Source organism: Nipponia nippon, unplaced genomic scaffold, assembly GCF_047370975.1.
Source record: "Nipponia nippon isolate SJK-2023a ecotype South Korea unplaced genomic scaffold, ASM4737097v1 scaffold_7, whole genome shotgun sequence".
Lineage (NCBI taxonomy): Eukaryota > Metazoa > Chordata > Aves > Pelecaniformes > Threskiornithidae > Nipponia > Nipponia nippon.
In genome coordinates, this window is record NW_028262391.1 from 51,612,333 (window position 1) to 51,635,371 (window position 23,039).

At 46.2% G+C, this 23,039-nt stretch overlaps 1 protein-coding gene across 3 annotated transcripts in view; it reads right to left on the reverse strand.

Moving 5' to 3' along the window:
• The window catches only part of ZCCHC14 (zinc finger CCHC-type containing 14), a 56,874-nt gene extending 44,370 nt beyond the window's left edge, over nt 1–12,504 (reverse strand). For all 3 annotated transcript variants that reach the window (XR_015700424.1, XR_015700423.1, XM_009477418.2), the window contains exon 1: nt 11,847–12,504. Coding sequence is in view for 1 of the 3 variants with exons in the window: in XM_009477418.2 (XP_009475693.1) it covers nt 11,847–12,410 (564 nt within the window). In the remaining 2 variants the exon portion in view is untranslated. The remainder of the gene's footprint in view (nt 1–11,846) is intronic.
• Nucleotides 12,505–23,039: the final 10,535 nt, after the last annotated feature.

The following is a 23,039-nucleotide window of genomic DNA, read 5'->3' on the forward strand; positions in this document are numbered from 1 at the left end:
TTACCAAAGCTTATCTCACACCGTCTCTCTCCTGGAGCTCATTAAACTCTCCCTCCAGTGGATTGCTGCTGAGAAGTTCCAGCGGACTGAGCAATGACACCACCATCCTCCTGGCAATGGGAGACTCCAGAAGAGCAACCGAGTAACAGAGCAAGCTAGAAAATTAGAGTCAGGCGAGACTATGTTATCCTAAATAACCAGGTTCCAAATATTCAGAACAATCAGCAAATATAAACACTTCGAGTATCTGAAACTCTAAGAGCAGAGCCACATGGTTTCAGAAAATTTTCTAAACAAGCAGTTTGTTACAATATATTGCCTCCTATCTTGTATTCCCTTCTCTCCACTATCCTCACAAGAAGCATTGCGTGCAGTTTAAAATTTGCGTTTTGTTTATACATAACCTCCAAATCTTTCCATAAAGATTTAATTTTTATATATGTGGTAAAGATTAATTTAGCCCATATGTCTTGACTGACTGAGCTCATATACTATCTGATTCAGTCGCACATCAAAGCAAAGCAGTTTCAAATTGGCCTAGAAAAATCACAAAGCTCTGATTAGTTCCAAATGGAGCGCTTTGTTAGCGAGCTGAATGGTGTTATAACCAGTGAATCTGACTGCTTAAAGCTTTCATTCCAAATTTTAAATAATTTTTTCCACTGACTTAAACATACCAACACTGCAAAGGTTTGGATTTGTTTAGGAAAAGTAAAATAATGAAAAATGTTTTGCAAATCAAAGTTTGATTTCCAAAATAGTAACAGCCTTTTTTTTTTTTTTTTAATTTGAGGCCAAGCAAAACACAGAGGAACAATAACCCATCAGCTACGAACTGCAGAAGATACAGTCCTGGGAGAGCTGGGAGAAACACTGGCAAAAGCTTAACAGCAGATGCCCAGGAAGGACTTGTCCAAATTCAACTGGAGAAACTCAATGTCAGGTAAATTCTGGGAGGAACGTTCACCGTATCTGAACACTACTGCAATCCCTTGTTTGGGCTCAGCACACACAACGAGTAAGTAGTCACCATATTCTGCATAAAGAACACAGCCTTCCAGTGAGAGCAAGATTCTGAGAAGTGGTAAGCAAATTGCTTTGGACCTTTTAGGATCTGTAGCACCTCTAAAGAAAGCCAAGATGCCATTAAAGAATAAGCATCTGCTGTTCAAGAACTGTTGAAGGCTTGTTTTCTAAAGCAGTAATAGTCCACGGTACAGGTGGATAAGCTGGCATCGCGGAAACCAGAAAAGTTCAGGCTGTGTATCATAACAAACCACAGGACTGACATTTTATAAATGCAGAAAAAAAATCATGAATCATTCAAGGTCTCAGAGGACACAGCATCAGACATCTGAACAGAAGACTTCGGATTTTTCAACTTAAATTATTTGAGAACATCAGCAGAAACAGTCCATGAAGACTAATCAAATACAACAGCAACCCCAGAGAGTTAAAGCAATAGAAATATTCTTCACTATACCTAATCTTTTCCTTAGCACAGCATTTTGTAGAGGGCCAGGGAGAAGGAAAGCCTTTTGCTGCACCTATCCATAGTTTCATTAGATTATTCATAAATCCTTTTAACATCAGAGTGGCCTGGAGGCTTATTCAATGACTCTAGAACATGCACCCCTCAAATGGGTGCAGAAGAGATTCTTAAACTATTTTTACTTGACTCTAATGTTGCGTCTGCTCCCTCCATAGCAAAGCATCTGGCTCACAGATGAACTTCTGATTTTCCAGATTAAAACCTAGTTTGTCACTTGAATTTCAAGTTAAAGTCGTAGCCATAACTGTAAATAACAAAAAGTCATCACTACCTAATGACTGAGGTGCAGCCAATTCTTCCGTGCCTCGTTCTCCACAGCAATAAAGACAGTATCAGAACTGGTATCAGCTACTGAAAAGCGCACCCTTCCCAACAAGGGCAAGGCAGAGGGATCACAGAATGCCACCCTGAGGCCCTCCACCCCCAGCAGTTAACCAGGAAGAGAAACAACTCCTTCAACAAACATGTCAAGGTATCAGAAGTCATTGCTAAAAGTTTAGCCATTAGCACATTTTTCCCTTTTCGCCTGCCAGCAAACAATAACTTTTTTCAGCAGAGCACAGTGATTTTCTTCTCAGCATCAGAGATGTACTAACAGGCATTGATCTTCTCAGGACAGCAGAAGTAGTTCTAGAAAGCTCTCCAAACCCCTTGATCCGTCAAAAAGCGCATAGAAAAAAAAAATCGTGCGACAAAATCGCCAGGAGCAGCTACTTCCACAGGTGGTGTTTCTCCTTCAGCCACTGCTACCTGAAGGGGCTCTGCCACTATCCAAGACAGTGGAAGGCAAGATGGAAAATGGTAAATCTGCAAAGCCAGATTCAGTAATGGTTAGCTTTGCTCCCCAGGGACAATGCCTGACATTTAATATAGCAAAGTCTTTCATAAAAATAACAGGACTGATAGAAGTCAAACTTAATGTGGTAAGAATTTTACCAAAACAGCAATTATATGTTCCTTTTAAAAATAACTAAACAGAACACAGAAAATACATGGTTTAATAGCGAAGTATTTGCTGACTTAGTTTGAAGTGGAGCCAATACTAACAAATCAACATACCTCACTACCTAAAGTGTAACATGACTTATAATTTAAGGAAACAATGATACAGGATCCGAGGGAATAAAATACTGATTTCTATACCTAGTTAGGTATGAAATTTAGGTCACGCATTACACAGGAAAAGTGAACAAAACATAAAAGCAATGAGTCAGTCGAGCGAGATACTGGGGCTGCAGCTAAAAGCCACAGGAACACATTCTCCCATTGATCACGCAGGAAAACTTTTCCACATACTGTTCAGTTTTCCAGAAGTGGCCAGTGATCTGCTGGGAAAGCCCCACAGATAAGTGCTTCTGCCAATACTTGCTTTGGAAGTCTCCATTAAAAAAAGGTTTTTCATAATCATAAGCTGACCTCCAATTTGAGGCTGATGCAGATAACATGTAAGAGTGCACGCAGGAATCGGAGTATGAAACCTGGGCGGAAAAAAACCCAGTCAACTCCATTCACTCCTGCCAGTTTCATATTAGTGAGTATTAACAGCAGCTTATTTTGAGGTTAACACCAAGGTCTTTAACACAGTGCAATCCTGTTTGCAAAAATGCTCCAGCAGAAGCTTGATGGCAAGGATACAGCCCTTACACGCTTAGGCAGATAAGCTGCTATTTCCCAACACAGGGACGTAACTCAGGTTCCCAAATAATCTGAAAAAAAATTGCATTGCTAAAACTCAGAGGTCAGTCCACCGCTGCATGAGATTGTTCAGTAGGCTAAGGCTGAGCCAGAAGCAAGAGCAACCAATGCAAGGACCTGGAACTCAAAATCTGAGACTACAAAACCAGGAGGAGCAGGACTGAGCAAACATCTTCCTCTTAGTAGCAACAAGCCCTTAGTCTGCCCAGCTGCTTGTGAAACCATAGCCTCAGGCACCAGTTCTGCATTTACTTACATATGCAAATACCTGACTGTTCTCCCACTAGAAGAAGAAAATTAAAAACTACTCCTTTTGAAGATTTGGGCTCTTCCACAAGGATGTTTAAGGAACACTCACAAACACACCCAACTTTTCACATACCTACTGAAGTCCTCACCACTGCTCCACGCTTAAATTTACACGTGTTTAGTTGCTTTGTTGGACTGGGACATGAATGCAATTGAAAGTGTTTGGTTTGTGCTAGAAATTCATGCAGTTCCAACAGCCAGGGTCTACAAAAAAAAAAGATGTAAGCACCAGGTGCAGCCAAGTCAGGTGCATCCATGTCTCTCAACAGCTACAAAACATCCCACACCTATTCTCATAGGAAGTTGGTAAAAAGGTATCCATCTTTAAACACAAAGGGTGAAGAGGCAATTTACAGTGAAATGGGATAATAGATCAGATGCTTTTGTCCTGTGAGACTATTACTGCAATGAAATGAGGCATGCAGTACTTAAATGCTATGGGACAAGCACACCTGCTACAAGGCTCCATTATAAATTAAGTAAAGCAGATGGACCAAAAAAAGTCTGAGTTGTATTTTATAGACTAAGTAATTTCCACTAAAAATCCTTTGCTTAAAGAATTGTAAATACTTTATTAATACTAGGAACATAAATCTACCAGAGCAACCGGACTTTAATTACATTGCCCTGTGTGTTTGCCATTCAAGACAGTCAAAAGAAGCATTTGGGAACACCCGGCAGCTCTAGCTTGTGCAAAGATGTGCATTCACCCCATAAGCCAAACAAGCATAGCTGCGCTCTGCAAAGAAGTTTCAGAATTCTTTAATATTAGCTAATGCAATGTTTTCTGCCACCACTACACAGTCTCCAACAGTTAACCATATGAGCTTGCCAAGCAGGCAGAATATGTGGGATTTCCCGCTGAAAAAGATACACTGTGTTAAAGTTTGAACTCTAAAGGGAAAAACTCTGTAAAAGGCAACAGAAAAAAAACCCAAGTATTAACACAAATAAGCTACAAAACAACAGCCTGTTTCATCTACCTGATCTTCCATGATTTACTATAGCTTACTGGACAGGCTACAATGGCAACCAGTTCACTCACACTGTGCTAGTTCGTGGCACTGTAAATCTAGACTTCTGGCACATCAGGCATATTTCAAAAGAGACAGATGACAAGATATTTTATTTTTCTTTCAAAACAAAACAGAAATCAAATTTGAATTTTACGAACCAATCATTAGAAACACCTCAAAATCAACACAGATAAATGCTTATAACCAGCCCCTGAAAGAGAGAGTGCTGCTCGCTACCCCAGCACTGATGTACAAGTATGCCCCTGTTTCTTCACCTGAATGCTACCAAAAGCTAAAAGCATAGCCACCAGGAGGGAAGATTACCTTAAACTTCCCAAGAGAATTCAAAGTGTAGCATGGTCCTATCTGCCTTTAGCCCTTAATGACATCTGCCTTTAAAACATTAATATTATGTTGACTTTAGAGCTACCGTACTTATGTTGCTAGCATATGGGTGGAAAATTGCCCCCACGGGGCCAGTACATACATTTGGGAGGTAAAAGGATAGTCAAAGAAGCAATTCTAAAATCTGCTGAATCCAAGCAATGATACCATAAGCCTTTCCCTGGTAGGATGGTTCCCTGCCACTCCAGTCTCTTCTGCAACAATTCACAGATTAAGAAGGTTGGCAGAAGTTATCTGACAAGTCACAAATGCACAGAATTGTATTTCTCCCTCCTTCCCTTCCTCAATATCCACTTAAGTAATGGCTTGAGTGGAATAAAACTACTTATGGTGGAAAAAAGACCACACTGGAAAAGAACTCATAATATGCATGAAAAATGTTCACTTTCACTATTTACCATCATGACTTGGCAGGTCTTTAAAATTAAGATCTTACTCTTAAGTAATTGATCTTATTATTTCTGGATCACTTCAGCTATTTACAAAAATCCTGAAACCCTATACTGGCCAGAACACCTGTTAAAAGGTTTATCCCTTCCAATGCTTATTATTGGATAATCATACCAACGGGACCAAAGGAAAAATTCTATTTTAGCAAGAGGCAAGAGCAAGGAATTTAGACTTTTGCTCGTTACAAAACCCATGCAAAAAAAATACCAACATATCAACATCTCTTTGCTAGATTTAATACCCATTTCAAATCTAAATAGGGAACAACTTCAATTCAACTTGCTTCGATTCTTTTGCCAAAGCGTAAAGTCAAATTCTACTTTCAGCGTGACAATGGTTCTCATTTCTACAGTTAAATTAGACCTAGCATTTCTATAATAAGATTCTGGGTATTCACAGAAACTCTTATCTATATTCTTGGGGATAACATTCCTATATTTGCCCCTTTTTTTAGGGGAAAAAGCACTCAAGAGCAAGTAGTAAAATGGACACTGCGGTATTTTAATATAGAAGATGACTTGTACATTAGAAGATGTATATACAATATACACGTCCCTTTACGAGAGCACACTTAAGAAAAGCATCACAGGTACCACAGCACTGAGAAGTCCATAGAAGAATCGGAGCTCTACCCTGCTAGAAAGAGGCAGTGCTGTATCTAATATCCAGCTAAAAGGTGACAGGATCTCAGTTTTAGCAATTCAAACATTAAAAAAAAGCTAAACCAAATGGTTAAATACTCCCAAACAAGGATGCTGTTCAGTACCTTTGAAGTTAGACACTGGAATACTTGTTAGGTGTGGTTAACTACTGCTGGCTCTGCTTTTCCAAGCAGGATCTGCATACAGCTTGTACACCGATTCAATTAAAACAGTTTGAAGTCTGGTACAGTTCAAAATGTCCAACACCTTACAATAGGCATTTTTATTCCAGAAGAGATGAGGCCCAATTCAGTGCTGCTTCACTGACAACTAAAAGTTACGAGGTAATTAGTAGGGGGGGGGGGGGGAAAAAGAGGAAATTAAAAAAGTGAAGTCAAATGCACTCTTAAAACAAAAATTTCATTCAGCCTGCGCAAAAAATGGGAAAGCAGTTCACGTAAAAAACATCATTATTAGCTCAACACAGATTTTTTTGGCTGCTCTGTCCCTGATGTTTGGATGTACAGTCCATTTCCCCAGCAAACTAATTTAAGTTCTTCAATTCAAATTCATCACGTAACATTACGATTAGGCAAAGTGAATTTGGTGGTAATTAATAGTTACTACGCGAGACCGTTGTCTTCCAAGGATTCCTTTATATGTTAAGCTCATTTCTGAAAATATTGCAGGTTTGAGACTGAACCATTTTATCAGTCACAAAAACTTTCAAACAAGAATATCAGTAAGAAATGAGCCAGAACTGGAAGCCTCACATTTCTTAACTGGAACACCAAGAGGTGTGCGTAATCTGTGTAGCCTCAAGTACCCAGAATACTAAAAAGACACGCAAAGATTGGCACGTGTCACCAGCTGGAAGCTACAAGACCTGCCCCTACAGCTCCCAAGGTTAGTTTCATGTGTTTTTGAAAATGAGATCATTCCTGTGACAGCAACTACTGATATCAGTGAGTAAACATCTCTAATCCTAGCTAACAACTGCTATTAACATGGTGATCTACTAAAGCTATGAAACACCTTCAGTGGGTTAGGAGGCTAAAAATTAGGGGTTTCGTGATTTATTCTATCCCTACTACGCTAGCATAAAAGCCATAAAGGCAGCTGACACAGATCACTTAACAGCTAGATTGCTTGCTCTGTGAGGACTTAGGGACTCAGTTTCAACCCAACAAGTAATAGTTTTTTTCCAACTCATCCTTCCACATATGAAATAAAAACCTCTGAATATTTCCAGAGATGCTGTATGTAACTTCAATCACCTGTAGCAAACAGTACAGAAAGGTGAAGGTACTTGAAATGGACCCCTAGGAACATCAGCTCTACACAGCTCCCAATACATAGTCTTTAGTTATTTCTAAGTTTTAGATGAGCCTATGGAATTAGCACGGGTGAAAAATAGCATCTTATGCTATAAACTTGAAATAGCCATTGGTGCAGTATTTGGAAGCTGACTAGGCAAGAGCCCTTTTTCCCATTCACAAGATATCAGCCTGAAACAGCCACATAACTACAGTGTCACTGACTTATTTCTTTTCAGCTGCAAACAAACTGTAGTCACACCTGCTATTTATGACCCTGGTTCTGCAGCTGAAGCCACAACTAGATCACTGCACCAACTGCACTGAAGAGCTCTTGTCAGTCAGCTAGCAGAGCAGGCCCTAAGTAGCCAAAGCAGCATCTTATTTCCTTGTTTTTACAGAATTATCTCAATGAGTCGATGAAACAACTCCAAGAAATACAAGGTGACAGATTCATTAATAACTTCTCCTCTAGTTCTGGAAGTTATGTCCTCAGTGTTACTAACACATGTAGACTTCTTGAGAGAAAAAGTTAGCCCATGCAGAGATTCGTATTATTATGAATATGAATACATATGAGTGCCAGTATCCAAGTAGGTCCTGGTACGTCATTATCTACAAAACACAAAGACAGCATCACTACAGCCTCAAAGCAACCAAGAACAAATAAAAACATTAAGTTTTCACCTATAGCTAAAAAAAAAAAAAAAAAAAGATGTTTGTTCTCACAAGTCGTACACAGTAGAAGTCTGAATGGGTGGTTCAAGATGTTGGGAGACAGTTTTGAGACATTTCTCCCTTCTCTGTGGGTCACAAATTCAGCAGCGGCAATTTGCCTATCAACACCCCCGGATTTGTACATGCACAGCAGGAGACATTTGGCTCCTGGTTTTCATGTGCCCTGGTGCTCCCAGCTCCACCTCGCTCTATGGAGAGAGCAGTAGTTTGCAGCTCTAAGCACTACCCATCAGCACAGAAATGAGCCTTCAGATGCTAGGCTCTAAGTGCTGGCCAGCAAACCATTCTACCTCCTTTGTGGCAAACGTATAAAAGACAGCTCAATAGGCATCTTAAGGCACAAAACCAGCCTAAAAACTCAGTTGCATCATTTCCAGTTAAAAATAAGCCCATTACGGTTAATCCCAGGATCAAAAGTTTTTAAAGTTAAAAGTTTTAGATATATGCCTGGGCTTCATTTGAAGACTGGGCTTCATTTGAAGACAATCTGCACTGTTTAAATTTTTAACAACTATACAACCACACCTACAAGCAAGAAGTGTGAAGACTCCACAGCTCAAGTCCTGCAAGCGTTGGTGTCATTCAAAACCAGAAGAAAATACAGGACAAGACAAGGGGCAGAAATGATCATCTTTACAGAGACTAAAGCTATACTCTGCTGCAGAGGGGGCAGCGTTCTCCCTACTCAGAGCAAGGAAACTTAATGTTCATTTTGTACTATCAAGTAGAAACCATGAATCTAATAATTACTGACCTACTTAAAGCCGCCATAGCCACCTTTTCCTGTAAAGTTAAGATTCATATAATCCAAGAATAATCTCAAAAAGCACGAATTAAAGCAAAAATATATGGGCAGCTGTTTTGAGCCTCCTTGTAGTCAGCAGTTGCAGCAGACAGTAAAAGACAACAGCAGCGGTTTGCATCACTAATGAACTTTAAATGTGTTCACCTATCCCAAAGCAACTTGAAGAATCATGAAATGTTTACAGTAATTTTGTATCGCCTGTTCAGTCTCTTCACCGTTATACACAATTTATTTTTGAGAGATTTCGCTGTAAGATGTGAAAGAGGTAGGAGATGGAAAGAGGATTGCAAGCTCCAATCCTCTGGAAAAAAGCTGTAGCTAATATCAAGTTGGGTCATATTTTAATAGGACTGACTACACAGAAGCAGCGCATTTCCATTTGTTTCTGCAAAGAGAACAAAGAGCACTGTCCAACCTCCTTTATTGCATCTCCCTGAATAAAGAAGTTAAATGTAAATCATCAGGAATTGCAACGGACCCCTAGTTATACAGAAAAACAGGTAGTCACACAAGTGTTAGTCCCTATTCCCACACTCAGGACAAGGGAAACGCTGAAGGATAACTAGCCCTGTTCACAAAGAGCTCCCTATTTGCATGCCATTACACATCCACTCCATTCCAGCTTCCAAAAGTTTCTCAGGACCTCAAACGGCGACCACTTCTCCAGCTCATTTTCTAAGGATGAGCTCAAAGAGGTTTGCGCTTGAGAATTTAGGAGCAGCATTCATACAATTTAACACGCAGCGTTGACTTAGTACCAGCTCAGCGTAGCTCAAGCTGTAGTAAAGCAATAAGAGTGATGAGAAAGTGCTGGCTCTGGGGAAGAAATTCTCCTCCAATTCTGGAGGGGACGAAGAGTGCAGGACTCTTGGCAGGCAGCAGCCCAGCGCAGCTCACTTTCTCTTGACATCTGCATTGTTTTTTTTCTAGGTGATGTTACAACACAAGTATTGTCACAACATAACTTGGTAACATCACAAGATCTAAGTCCACAGTGCTGGAATTTATTTGTGCATATTTAAACGGGACTGAATGGAGAAAGACATTGTTTTTTCCACTTGCTTCGTCCAACTCCTGTTTTAAGCCAACTGCTTACTCTAAAAGTAGCAAAATTACCCAGCTATCAACATCAAAAAAATTTAACAATCTTGAACAGATGCAGATCTCCTTTTCTAAACAAAATGCATATTCCAGAGACTATGAAAGCAAAGTCACCTTTGTTTCCTGCCAACTATTCTGTACTTAGCAACCAGTATTCTTCAACATCAATTTCTTAAAAAAAAAAATAATGTATTTTTAAAGAGACAACCCTTCAATGAGTCCAGAAGAAAAAAAAAAACAAACAAACAATCAAATTACTGTCCTGTATGCCTTATTGCTGGCACGAAAAATGGTAGGATGGATTCTCCGTCCATCTTAGATTGACATAAATAGTGCCGGAGTTTTTCAGCTACATAAATCGTGCACTGTTTGTGAAGCTCTGAAAGCATACTCTAAAAAATGCTCCTGCCTGCATAGTTTTATCTTTTTTTGCTCATCTTATTTTGGGAAAACTTGTATATGATTTACAGTCTTTCCTTTCCAACTTAGGGTCCATGCATCTTTTGAATAAGGGAAGTTGCAAGTAGTTAAGTATCTGAAAGGAAGCTTTTTCTGGTTTTAATTATACCCTTCTACATTCTGTGTGAAATACTCTTTCCATCTATATTTTATTCACGTAGAGGTTTAAACTCAAAGAGGCATTCCCATACCCTGTTCTTTCCCCTTAAAAGAAAATGTCAGGAACAAGCACTGTTTAAAGCCATAGGAAGGGAAGATTAAGAGAAATATGAAGTTTACTAATACTCACCTAAATTTTACAATTAAAGCAGCAGTATTCAAAGAAACGAAATAGGAAGGGAATTTGTATTCAGGGGAAGACCAAGCATACATTCTGTCTCAGTCTGAAATTCAACTTCATGGAATCTGCACTGAGCCCTCAGAAGCAGCTTTATTTAGGATACTACTCCAATATAGGGATTTTCATAGCCTTTAGGTATACACCGTCTTTCCCAACAGAAGGGTAACATAAATTTGCTGACTGAGTCCTGCATCCTCAAAAGCTACAGCCTGTTAACTGATCACATGCACCCACTTAGCTGGTACTTACTTTCAACTTTAAAGCAGGTTAAATTCAGTCAAGAATACAGTTTGACTCCCTAGTTTGCAGCAGGCTAAGAGCACTTAAGCAGTCAGTAACATATCTAATTACTAACAGCACGTCTTAAAATGTTACTGTCTAGCTTGATTGCTGGCAATTGAATGAACAAACAGCAAGTTAATGACGGTGAACCACTGACACCAGGATCAATACCTGAGAGATTCAGGGTGACCGGCAGCCACAACATTTCTTTAAGTTTAGTATCAGAAACTCAAAATGTTTGCCATCACATTCGTCTAAACAAAACCCAGACTCACCAAGATGCCTTTGCCACTGGACAGCTACTCCCAAAGCTGATCCTCCTTTCCAGCTTCTTCCAGGGAAACTTCTAAATAGATGCTTGTTCCCGAATCTAGAGATATTACATGTTTGTTTCCCCTACCAAATCACTGGTCTTCCATGCAACTGGCAGGACTGTCCCCTCAGCAGATATACTGCCAGAAGCAATCAGTTAAGGTTTATACTGCTGCCTGGTGATCAGCTTGTGAACCCCTTCTCATTTAAGTGTCACAAGCCCATAAAAACTCCATGCATCCCCTCTTTTCGCCCTCAGTTGACCACCCCCGTCATCAACCGAGCAGGTGATCTGTGCCAGTCTCTTAGGCTGCCATTTATCACTAGAATGCCCGTATTAAAAGAAAGGTTTAAAATCAGAGGTGAAGACACAGGCCGGTGCCCTGCAGCAGTGCCATTACGGTGTGCAAAAGCAGGATACCCACCTTATGGCAGCCAGGATAGGTTGCCATGGTGTTGAGGGTAGAGGTGCTGGGATTCTTGCTGGTGCTGGCCATGATGTTCTGGATCTGGGTGAGCTCTTGCCTCAGCACCTGTTTCTGGTGGAAGCTGAAAGCAGGGTGGTTGGATGCCATCGTGAAGAGCAACAGGAACTCATCCCCGGTGCGGCCCTCGTTGAGTTGTAGCCCATAGTTGTTGATGACCGAATCGATGTGGGTGAGGGTACGGAAGAGGACCCCGGCCGCCTCTCGGTGGGCAGAGCCGAGCAGGGCGAGGGAGACCAAAAGTTTGCTGCGGACCACCTCGTCCGTCAGGTTGGTGAGGCTCCCCAGGTCGGCGGGGTTGTTGGCCTTGATTTCGGAGTCGCGCAGGGAGTGGTAGTCCTTGCGGGCCAGGTCCTCCAGGCAGGCGCCCAGGAAGCGCAGCTCCAGCGGGATGCAGAGGTCCAGGAGGCCGCAGAGGAACTCCACGCGCTGCGGGGAGGGCAGCTCGGAGAACCAGCGGTAGACGCCGTCCCGCTGCAGCCGCGGGCACCGCTTCTCCACCATGGTGCTTCGCCTACCCCCGGCCCGGAGGGAGCACACCCTGCTGGGGGCGCCGGCGGCGAGGGCGGGCGGCAGCGCCCCGAGGGGGGCCCGCAAGGCCGGCGCCCCGACACCCCCCGGGCGGCCCCCTCCGCGCTCCCGCCCCCCCGGCAAACCCGCCCCCCGGGGGGCGAGGGGGCCCGGCGGCGAGGAGCGCGGGGGGCAGCCCCCGGCGGCGGGCAGGGCCGGGCCGGGCCCCCCCGAGGGCGGCCGCCGGCGGCGCCGGGGGAGCAGGCCCGAGCGCTGAGGCGCGGCCTGGCCGCGGGGTCCCCGCGCGGCAGGGCCCGGCGGCCCCGAGCAGGCCTCTGCGCTCCCGCGTCCTCCCTCACGGGGCGGCTCCTTCTCTCAGCCGGCCGCCGGCTGCCTCCATCCTCCGCGCAAGCCCGTCCCGCCGCGCTGGGCCCCGCCGCCGCCGCCGGAGCCGCCCCGCTGCCGCCGCCACAACCGCGGGAAATAATCCCTCGCTGGAAGGCAGCGAGCAGGCGGAGGGGGACGGGACCGCGGCGGAGGGATCCCGCGGTGAGCAGTCCCAGCCGGGAGCGGAGCGGCGGGGAGAGAGAGAGAGGAAGGAGCGATGGAGCGCCTTCACTCCCGGCCTGACCCCGCGGCGGGCCCCGCCCACCGCCCTGCCGATTGGCCGAGCCGTCTACTCGCACCTGGGGATTGGCTGCCAGCACGCTCTCCCCGCCCCTTTCCTAGCGTACGGGCGCGGGGTCCAGGGGGCTTGTCAATCGCCAGCTTTTAGCCCGCTTTAGTCCCTCCCCTGCACGCTGATTGGTCGAGAGGGCGCTTAAATAGGGGAGGGGCGGGAACGCCTGCCTTTTGTGTGCGGGCGGCTGCGGGCGGCGGGCGCGGCGGCCCCGGGGGGACGGGGCGGGGGGCGCGGCTGGGTGGTCTCGGTGCTGCCGCCGCCTGAGGCGGTGACTGCCCCCTCGGGGCTGAGCTGTGCTCTGGGCTGACCCCGCATTGGAGCTGTGGTGGCTAAATCGGGCCTGGGGCTCCCGTCCCCACCTCAGGGCAAGGGTTGTCCCTGCGGCCTGGCCAGCGCCAGCCGGGAGAGGCACCTCAGGGTGCCATCCTGACTGACTTCAACTCATGTTTGGTCACCTTCGTTCTCTCCTTCATGGCAGGCGCATTCCCAGTCTGTCGACTAACTCAAAGAGCACTATCTGTAGTCTTTGCTGCCTCTGGTGTGGTACACGCCTTTTCCCTGACTTTTCTGTCAAAAGCGTCCTCGTTCCAGCCGCGAGCAGCCTTACGGCGTAGAGGAGGGAACGGCTGCGCTGGCCTCTTCCCTCAGCTGCTGCGTGGGGATGGCAAAGAGCCGCAAGGACGGAGCGGAGGGGCGCGGTGTGGCAGGGGCCGCTGCGGGGCGCGTGGTGCCAAAATCCCGATAAAGCTTTTGGCAGCGGCGTTTGCCTGAGCAGCCTCACCAAACCCAGCCGCGCTCTGCAGACAAGGCCAATTTGGCAGTTGACTTCAGATTGTCTTTAAATACAGTGTGGAAACAAAAGAGACGCTAAAGGCCTCTTAAAACGGTAATTTCCCCCGCTCCGCATTCCCACTCTCCGTTCTAAACCGGGATTCTGGCTGACAGCAACGTGGCAATGCACATTTTGAAGCAGTTTTATCTTCAGATTTGCCTACGGATTGCACGGATGGCATCCAGCAACCAAGAGGCGGACACATAATTCCTTTTTTTCATAACGTTTGTCCATGGGACTCGGCTGTGAGTCTGTTGTAGCCCAGTAGCTGGACTGCGCATCAGCTAGATAAATGAGACGGGTGGAGATCTTTAAGTGGAGCAGGCCAGGAATAACATTTTTAAATGCAGCCCCAGGCAGGCAAAGGATGATTCCAGACTTGATTTTTATAGGATTATAATCTCCTTGGAAGATGGACTGTATCTTTTATTTTAGCGAGTGCAATATTGCTGCAACGCAGATAAACGAAAGAGCTAGCGCTGATGTTTTTATAAGCACAATTGCGTTTTGTCTTGAGTTGATCTTTATGGGATGTTCCTGATGTCCAAATGCGGGCCGCTTTCTGTCACATGAGTTGTGTGAACACTTAGGTTGGTATCGTGTAAGACAAAAAGGCTTATTCCTTTGGGTGATGGTTTATTGGAAATCTCATTATACACCTTGCTAAGACAAACTGCTGCACCACTAAAATTCCAAATGCTGGTAGTTTATCCTTTTTTATTTCCCTGTGGAATATCGTAGACTATCAGCTGCATTTATTGAAGTCCTACTGAAATGCAAGAGCAAGCAGCCAAAGGACGCTTACTGGGGTTGCATAATGTCGTAGACTGTAAAGCTACACAACTCTCCTTCTGTATTGCAGGCTCCTGCTGTGAGAGGGTCCTTGACAATCCCACAGCCTCTCCGCGTCCTTTCCTTGCAGTGATCCGTCATTGAGTGCAAACCATATGCGCTTCCTTTTCCTGCCGTGCCCAGCATTGTCCGTCGGAGGAAGGGATATGCGGAAAACAGAGGAAGTGCTCTCAGTCCCTTAGGAAAGGCTCGCATTGAATTGAAGCAAGGGCCAGGCAATAGGCATCAGGACGCCGCGTTCTTTGGTGGCCTTTCTGCTTTCATTGGTGTCTTTATCCCAGCATTCATCCATCCTGAAGGCACTACGCTGTGCTCAGAGTCAGGTAGCTGATGATTGCCTGGTCTGTAGCAAGCTGAAGGTTTAAATTTTTCTGCTTGGGAACCAGGTCTAAGCCTGAGCCCAAATGAAAGTTTGAATGAGAATTTTGCTGCTAAAGAGTGTCTGTGGTTTACAGCCAGCGCAGAAATTGTTTGTCTTCAATGCCAGACAGTAAGACAAACTCTAATCTGAAGTGTAGTATATGCACTGGGAGCCTTTTCTCTGATTAGAAGTGGTTTTGGGTGAAGCCCAAGGAAACCAAAAGGAGCATGACATATAATTCTGTCACAAGCCACCGAGAATTCCTGGCTAGCCAGCGGGCAAAGCAAGGAACCGCCCTCAGCAAGATAAATCAGCTTGGTAAGAGCTCATGTTACCGCTTGCTCAAGCCAGCGGGTTGGGAGTGAAGGTCGTTCTTGGGTGCCTGCACGGCCACGTTCCCCGTACGAGCGCAGCCCTCGGGACAGCAAAACTGGCTCCGTGGTTCATCCCCAGATCGTCCTCTTTCCTGCATCTTCTCTCTTCCTGTAAATTCTCCTTGTGCATGTTTGAGACGGACAGCTGGGGAAGATTTCTTGTTGGAGTAATCAGTAAACAACCGAGAGTGTGGTTATTTTCCTCTTTTTGTATTTTCAGAACATGCAGAGGCTGTTACTGAATGTGTCAGTCGGGAGAGGGTCCGTCTCTTCAACACTGGACACATCTGTTAGTTCTCACCTGCTCTCTTCAGGGTCTTGTACTTGGATTCCCTCGGTCCTGTTTAACCAAGGAGCCTGGCTGAAGCGTTTCCTTTCCTTTAAGCAGCATGTCAGAGCAAACGTAGCCAAATCCACCACGATAATTTCTTCTTTATGTGAGTTTGACTCAACGCAACATGGAATGTCCGAAAGCGTAAAACATTTAACTGAAATCATTCAGTGTGAGGTGGGGAACTGAGTCCTGTGTGAAAGGAGCTGTTTCACTTCGTTATCCATCCGCAGAGTCAACAGGAGATGAGAAGCTCTACCATTGAAACGAGAGGGGAAGCTTTATTTAGGAGGCTGCTGGTTAAAGGGCCAGTTGAGTTACCCAGATCCCAGCCCACAGGACTCCTCCACAGGGACCTTTTCAGAGCTTTTCTCTATCACCTTTTAAAAGTTCTCCAGTTCCTTTAGGAGGCTGTTCAATGCTTGTCATTAAATGGGCAGAAGATTTTGCATGCTTGGCATTTTTAGGCCTCCTAAACGTGGCTTAAATGTTAGCACTCCTGCCAGAAATTAAACCTGGAAATTCTAAGTCTTCTCCCAAAATGACTTGCAAAGCCGTAGATGAACCTGCTGCTGTCTCGGTCTCCCTGGGTGTGAGTTAGCTGTGATGGGCGTCCTTCCCTCACGTGGGTTGCACCCAAAGCCAGCTCTCCTCCCTTTTTGGGACTGAATGCTGTCCCAGGACAATACGCTGAGAGAAAGCGGCCTTCTGCCTCTCCACGTACATAAAACCCGACAGACCAGCTCGGTGTTGTTTTGAGAGGGACCTCTGCGGACTTTCACCTTGGAGCTGCTGGCTCCTTTCGCGGTGCTCGGCCCTACCTCCTTGCGTTTCCTCTGCTCTATCCCGCCTCTCACAAAGCTTCCGCTGCTGAGCACCCCCTGCCTCTCCCCACATGTCCTTCCTGGCTGCCCTCTTCCAAAACCTTGCTCCCCATTGCCTGGTAAAAGCGCCCATTCTGACCTTTCCACCTCTCCCATTCCCCTTCCCCACTCGGCCTCAGCCTTTTGATTCTGCAGCTCCAGCCTCCATCTCTCTTTCTGCTGGGATGCAGTGAGTGACAGGAGAAATAGCCTTGCATGCCGTCTGTGCCGTGCTACGGAAGGGAAAGATAAATATTGCTATTGCACGTTCACTCAACTACTTCTGTGCGCAGGGGTTATTTCCTGTAAGGTTTCTCGCAGATGCTGGAATCGGAGCTCTTGGTTTTGAAAAAACAAACAAACCCCAGCTTTGAAGCACATAAGAAAAATATCACGTGGGCTTTGGGAAAAGGGGGGGAAAAAAAAAAAAAGAGGCCAGCTGTCGGGCCTGCTGCATCCCTTGCGGTATGCCTTTCAAATCACAAACTGAAGGCGTTTGGTTTGGGCAGGGGTGGTGGAAGGTGGCCTTGCTGTGACAGCAGCAAAAGCAGGATGGATTAAAGGCTGGCAGGGACGTGTGGGGATGTGTGTGTGTGCGTGCGAGTGTCACTGCCCTCTGCCGATAGACTCCGGCAGGCACAGACGTGGCTTTAAATAGGGATTTTTCAGGGTTGTTCTCCAGCTGAAGGCGTGAGGGATAGGCTTGCCTCTCCCTGAGTGAAGGTCCCCCTCCATCACCACCCTGTCTCATCTGTCATCTTTCAAAATTCAAAGTGCGAGTCAGCCCTGAACTTCCCTCGCCCCGTGTCCCCTGCGTCCCTTCCCCTGCGGGATAGCCCTGGCACGTCCCTTCTTGGCCCCAGAAGCCAGGCAGACCTCCTGACTTCACGCAGTTCCCTGTGGGGCTTGCCTCAGCGTGAGAATCCACAGTCCCTGGCTGCCAAAAACGCTTCCCCCCGCTCCCTTCCCTTACTCCTTGCATCCATCTCAGAAACCACGGCAAAAGAAACACCCTTGCTTTTCCCTGGCTTTCACTGCCCGTGCCTCGGCCCGGCCTCCCTCCGGCTCTGCATGGCTGGAAGGACGGGGACGTCTCAGCCGGTGCTGAAGCTACAGCCTCCCGGTCCCCACCGTCCCGGTCACAGGCCAGCTATTTCCTTTTGATTCCTGCTCTGAATTCTTCCTTACTTTAATCTCACCGCACGAAAGTCACATTTTGAGCGGCTCTTTACAAAACAAGGGTGTGTTGCAATCGTTTTTAGTTTCCTTTTACTTGAGCTAGCAGAGCTGCTTGCCACGTTGGGGTCCAGGTTGCCGGAGCCAACGTTCGCCCCATGTGCAGGCTGCTGCTGCGGCAGCCCGGGAGAGACGTGCAGCAACTCGGAGCGGAGTCATCCTCTCCTAGCCACAGGCCGATTCCAACTCTCATCCATTACACGACGTTAATTTACTCTTGGCTACAGCCAAATCACTTTACAGTTGGAAAGGAAAGTCTGGAAGTATTTACTTGACTATTCCAGTGACATTCCTTGGGCTGTTTTCAGATCATATCCCTCCTCTCTCTGCCTTCGGTCAGTATTCCACTAACCAGCTAGATCCGTTTAAAATGCTTGAGGAGAAAGCACGAGGAAGAAAAGGAATGTGCACAAGTATTTACCGAATAGGAATGTAAAGTTCAGTGTTTCTTTGCAACATTTGAAATTCATGGTACGCTTCTTACAGAAATATCAGCTCGGGCAAGAGAGAGAACGTCAGCTGCCCTACCTGCTAGCCCCACACTTCACACGCTTCTGTGCAAACATCTAATCTTTACGTGTTGCGATGCGTGCTGGAATTGCACGCTGGGGATGATTTCCTGAAGAAACCCACAAATAACTTCTGAATGACGACCAAAATGAGAAAATTGGGATTGGTTCATGGGCAATTCATGAATAGAAAAAGAGATGAAATTAGCTGAATGAACTGTTCATTATGCATTATTCAGCCAGCTGTACTAATTAGTGCCTTAAGGACTGTTCCTGTTCCCACTGCAGCCAACTCCAAAACTCCTTTTGATTTAAGCGGGAGCAGGACAGAGCCCTCAGAGAATGGGCCTGCTGCCTGCTTCCTCTGCAATGCCTTTTTTTTTTTTTTCTTTTACTATTGCTTATTGATTCCAACTTTTTGTGTCTTCTATTAAACGGGCTACTTCTAAAATGTCCTGCGTGGTGATCAATTAATCGCAGGAAAAGAAACGTACTGTCAGTCCCAGAGTGTGTGTCTTATGCCCGATGTGTTCTCCAAAGGGGAAGGTTTTTCATGTCTTCTTTGCTTTTATCCAGACTAGGTGGTACCGAGGAGCACAGAAGTGTGAAAGCCCTTTGGACAACACGAATCAATCCAGAAATGTCACTAGGGCAGAAGGTGCAGGGATTAAATGTTTGCACCCTCAGCCCAGAACTTGCAGCTGGGCACTTAATTTTTTTTTTTTTCTTTCTGTGTAAGGATAATGTCTGTGGTGTTTCTTTCCCACCACAAAGTTCCTACAGTGCAGTTTGGCTCCGAGTGTGGCAATGTTAGAAAAATACCTCAGTTCAAAGTGGTGCAGGTGCCTTTGGCAGAGCTGCCTCATGTAAGACTCGCCTCAATAGCCGACTCCTGCTTTCAGATTTATAACACACGATATTGTCCGCATCGGTCTCTCCATCAGACCACGTGCGTTAGTGACCAGAATAACATGCCTTATGTCTTCCTTTTCATACCATGGGAAGCCAACACCTTCAGGAGAAGCAAAACCTGATTCTGCTGTTGCTCACGGGAGACTGCAATGTCATTCTGCTTCCGATTTTATTCTGGGTTGCAAAGCCAATTAATTTGGAGAGGCACAACTGCAGACCATCACCCACATAATCTTTCCCGCTGGCGGTGAGGCCAGGGAGAACCCAGACTGGCGTTCAGATCCCAGGTTGAACTCGAAGGGATCACGTTTAAGTGAATCACCCCAGTCTCGCTGCAGAGCCCTTCTGTCCCCCCGGCCCAAGGCAGAGGTGTCTTCACTGGGGACTGTGCAGAGAATTGCTGGCCAGGTAGCCGCTTCCCGTTTATATGCAGGCGCACGCAGGTTTTGCCTGGATTTTGCCCAAGTCTATCCATGTTGTCACAGACGTCTGTCCTCTCCCGGCTCTTTTGATCCCTCGGCGAGCAGCAGCAATGCAGCTCCATGGTGCTGCTGGTGGGTTTCTGCCCCAGCCTGTCCCAACCAAGGTGGGCTTCCTTCCCAGCAATTCAGTAAAATTGCCTGCTGGGGAGAGAGCAGAGGACGTCCCACCGGCTCGGCCCGGAGGAATCTCCACAGCCCCACTCTTTGGGCTTCTCTCCACTGACTGCCTAAAATGGATATGAAGGAGCCTTAGAGTGGAATTTATTTTCTTCCTAAGACCATCCTTAAAATAACAAACACCAGAAAACTGGTGACATGCGGTACATCTGTTTGAATAACATGGACCTTCTGTCTGTAACAGAGGAAACTCCAAATAACTCTTTGATTTGTGTTTCCTTTCTTCTCCTTCCTCATCTCCTCCTCCTCACTACTGTATACAAATCTGTTCTGCCAGCTCAAAACCACCAGTTCTCTCCCCCCGACAAGCTTGTTTTTATGCCATGTGATAGTTATTTAATTTCCTCTTTCCTTCTAACACAGCTAATATTTATCTTTCCTTACGGGATTGCATCTTTGTTTATACGCTGATGTCAAGGGGTAAGGACAGCACTTCTTCAGATCCAGCAGACCAAATTCCTGCTCTCTGACTGCGTCTGATGGAATAGCATCTTCCCCTGCGGGCAGTCCCGCAGCAGCACACGGTCCCAGTCCAGAGGAGCAATTAGGATTAAAATACGTGTTTAAAGTTAGCACACGTAGAAGTCCGTTTCTAAATAGGGACGGTCTCTAAAGCAGAGCCAGTGGAGGCACTGGTATGGCAGACATGGTTCAATATGCGTAAGGCTATTAAAATCTGGCCCGGTGTTAGCCGCTTAATTGCTTCCCCAGAAGCAGCAAGGCTGTGAAAACAATGGCTAATGGCCATTTCGCCTTCTTTTTTAAGACGACCAATTAAACACAGAGTTTAAACATATGTAAAACAAAGATTGCGGGGCACCGCTTCCAACAATTCGGCTGAAATCAATACGACCCTTAGAAAAGGCAGGATCTTACCAGGCGGTGCGTTTTGTCGGTTTTCCTTTGTTCAAAGCTACGCTCTAAACCGAGTTAGGAACCATCTTTTCCTCATTAAATTTGGTTCCTTTCAGCACTGATCCTTTCACTTCATTACCACATGCAATTTTTTAAAGCCCTCATAGCTAATATCACAACTATAGATCTAGGGTTTATTTATAGCCCTAAACTCTGCAGAGCGCTGTGTGTCTTGTTGCTGTGGAAACTGGGATTCTAAAAGTAAAAGGATTTTAAAGGGATTTTAGAAGAGACCTGCTGAATTTGAGTACTAGCTTTCACTTCCAGAGGTCTGTGTTCAACTCTGCCTTAAACTTACCAGTAAAACACATCCCACGGGCTCAGCTAGCCCTCAGGGGATACTGGTCCCCTGTGCTTTTTTGTGATCTGGCACTTTGCAGCCTGGTTTTTGCTCTCTGTCGTGAGACAAAAGGCGTGCAGGTAGCTATGGGGGTGTTAAACTCCTGGTGGCAGCCATGGCATATTTGCCGGGCTCGGGGCAGTTTGCTTTTTTTCTTTCGCTTTCGTTGTTTTGGGGAGCCTTTTGCCAAGGGAAATACCACCTTACGCACTGCTAAGTTTGCAAACCTCCTGCACGCTGCAATAAATTCAGAGCTTTGAGACTGGCATGGATCAGTATTTCCTGGAAATTAGATTTTACTGTATTAAACAGTTATTTAAATGATTTTATTTATCTCTGGGTATAACGTGTAAAGGACAAGAGCATGATTGATGAGTTGGGTCTTCCTTACACTCTGCATCCTCTACTGGCAGATCAGCAATGGGCAGACTCGCGCTTGGCAGAAATGCCAGGCTTTACCTGGGGCAGGGACCTCACTGAGCCACCCAGGGAAAAGCCAGTCCTTCCCCACCGTCCATCTAGGGATCCTCAGCCCGAAGCCAAGCTCCTGCAGGAGATGCCAAAAGCCGGCAGCGCGACGCCCCCTCCGCCTGCCGCGGGCCGTGCCAGGCTGCCGGATCATCGCAGGAGCGCTGTGCTTGCCACCACCCAGGCTTTTTCCGTGCCTCTAAATGTCGGGTGTCCCCCACCGCCCCGGGGACAAATCTTTCGAGAGCTCTGCCAAAGGACTGCGTGCAGAACTTCTCTGGCTATGGGTGTCACTTTCTAGCAAGAGCTAAGCTTTAAAAAAACCTTGTAATTCAAGCAGTAATTCTGTTTACGAACCAGCTCCAGAGCCCAGTCTAAGCTGGGCAGAGATTTGAGATGCTTCCAGGCTGCCGAGCTTGGAAAAATATCCTGGAAAATGCCACCCTATCGATGTGGCCAAGGGAGAGGAGGGGGAAAGGGAAGGACAGGCGACGGAACATGACTAGCCCGCTAGCACATGTCTTAAATTCACGAACAAGGCACAAATGTCAGAGCTGATTAGCTATTGCCTTGCATTTCCATAAGTAAAGCAGCAATCCCTGCGTGCGCTGGCTTCCAGGGCTCGGGGGCGATCGGCCGGCAGCCTCTCCTTTCCCAGAGCAGCCTTGACATTTGTTCAGCACATTCTCCGGGTCCGTGCTGGCACGGGGTGTATCGTGCCTGGCTAGAAGTTATTACTGTGATATTAGATTAAAAATAGAAATGCGGGAGCCAAGACTCACAGAGGGAATGGCAATTCAGTGACTTATCTTTTCCATTAGAGGGTGCCAGGAACCTACTGTTGCTGCAGACCCCAGAAATCATGGAAAACGTGACTTTGTCCTGTACATTTTGGGACCAGGCAAATCCGTGCCCATTTTGGGCACCCAATCCTTGCACTGCCCAACCAGGCCAACTAAAGTAATTTGACTGCCATGCTGAAACGCGGACGGGGAAGTGCTGATGTGGCAGCTGTGAATCAAAAGCACATCGGCGGGTGACAGCCGGCAGCAAACTCAATGAGACGGAGCCCTCCTTGCACTGCTGTGTGTGAACAGGAGCGTCAGCTGGGGATGGGAGAGGCCTTTACTGGGCTTCAGGTGGTGCTGATGAGACTCGGGTGACGTCCAGCGTTCCCCATTTTAGGTTGTTCCTATACAGGAGGTAGGGATGACAGGACGGACGTGCAAAGAGCTGGCTTTGCTAAGCCTGGAAACTAGGGTTGTTAGGCCCAAAATACATATACATGG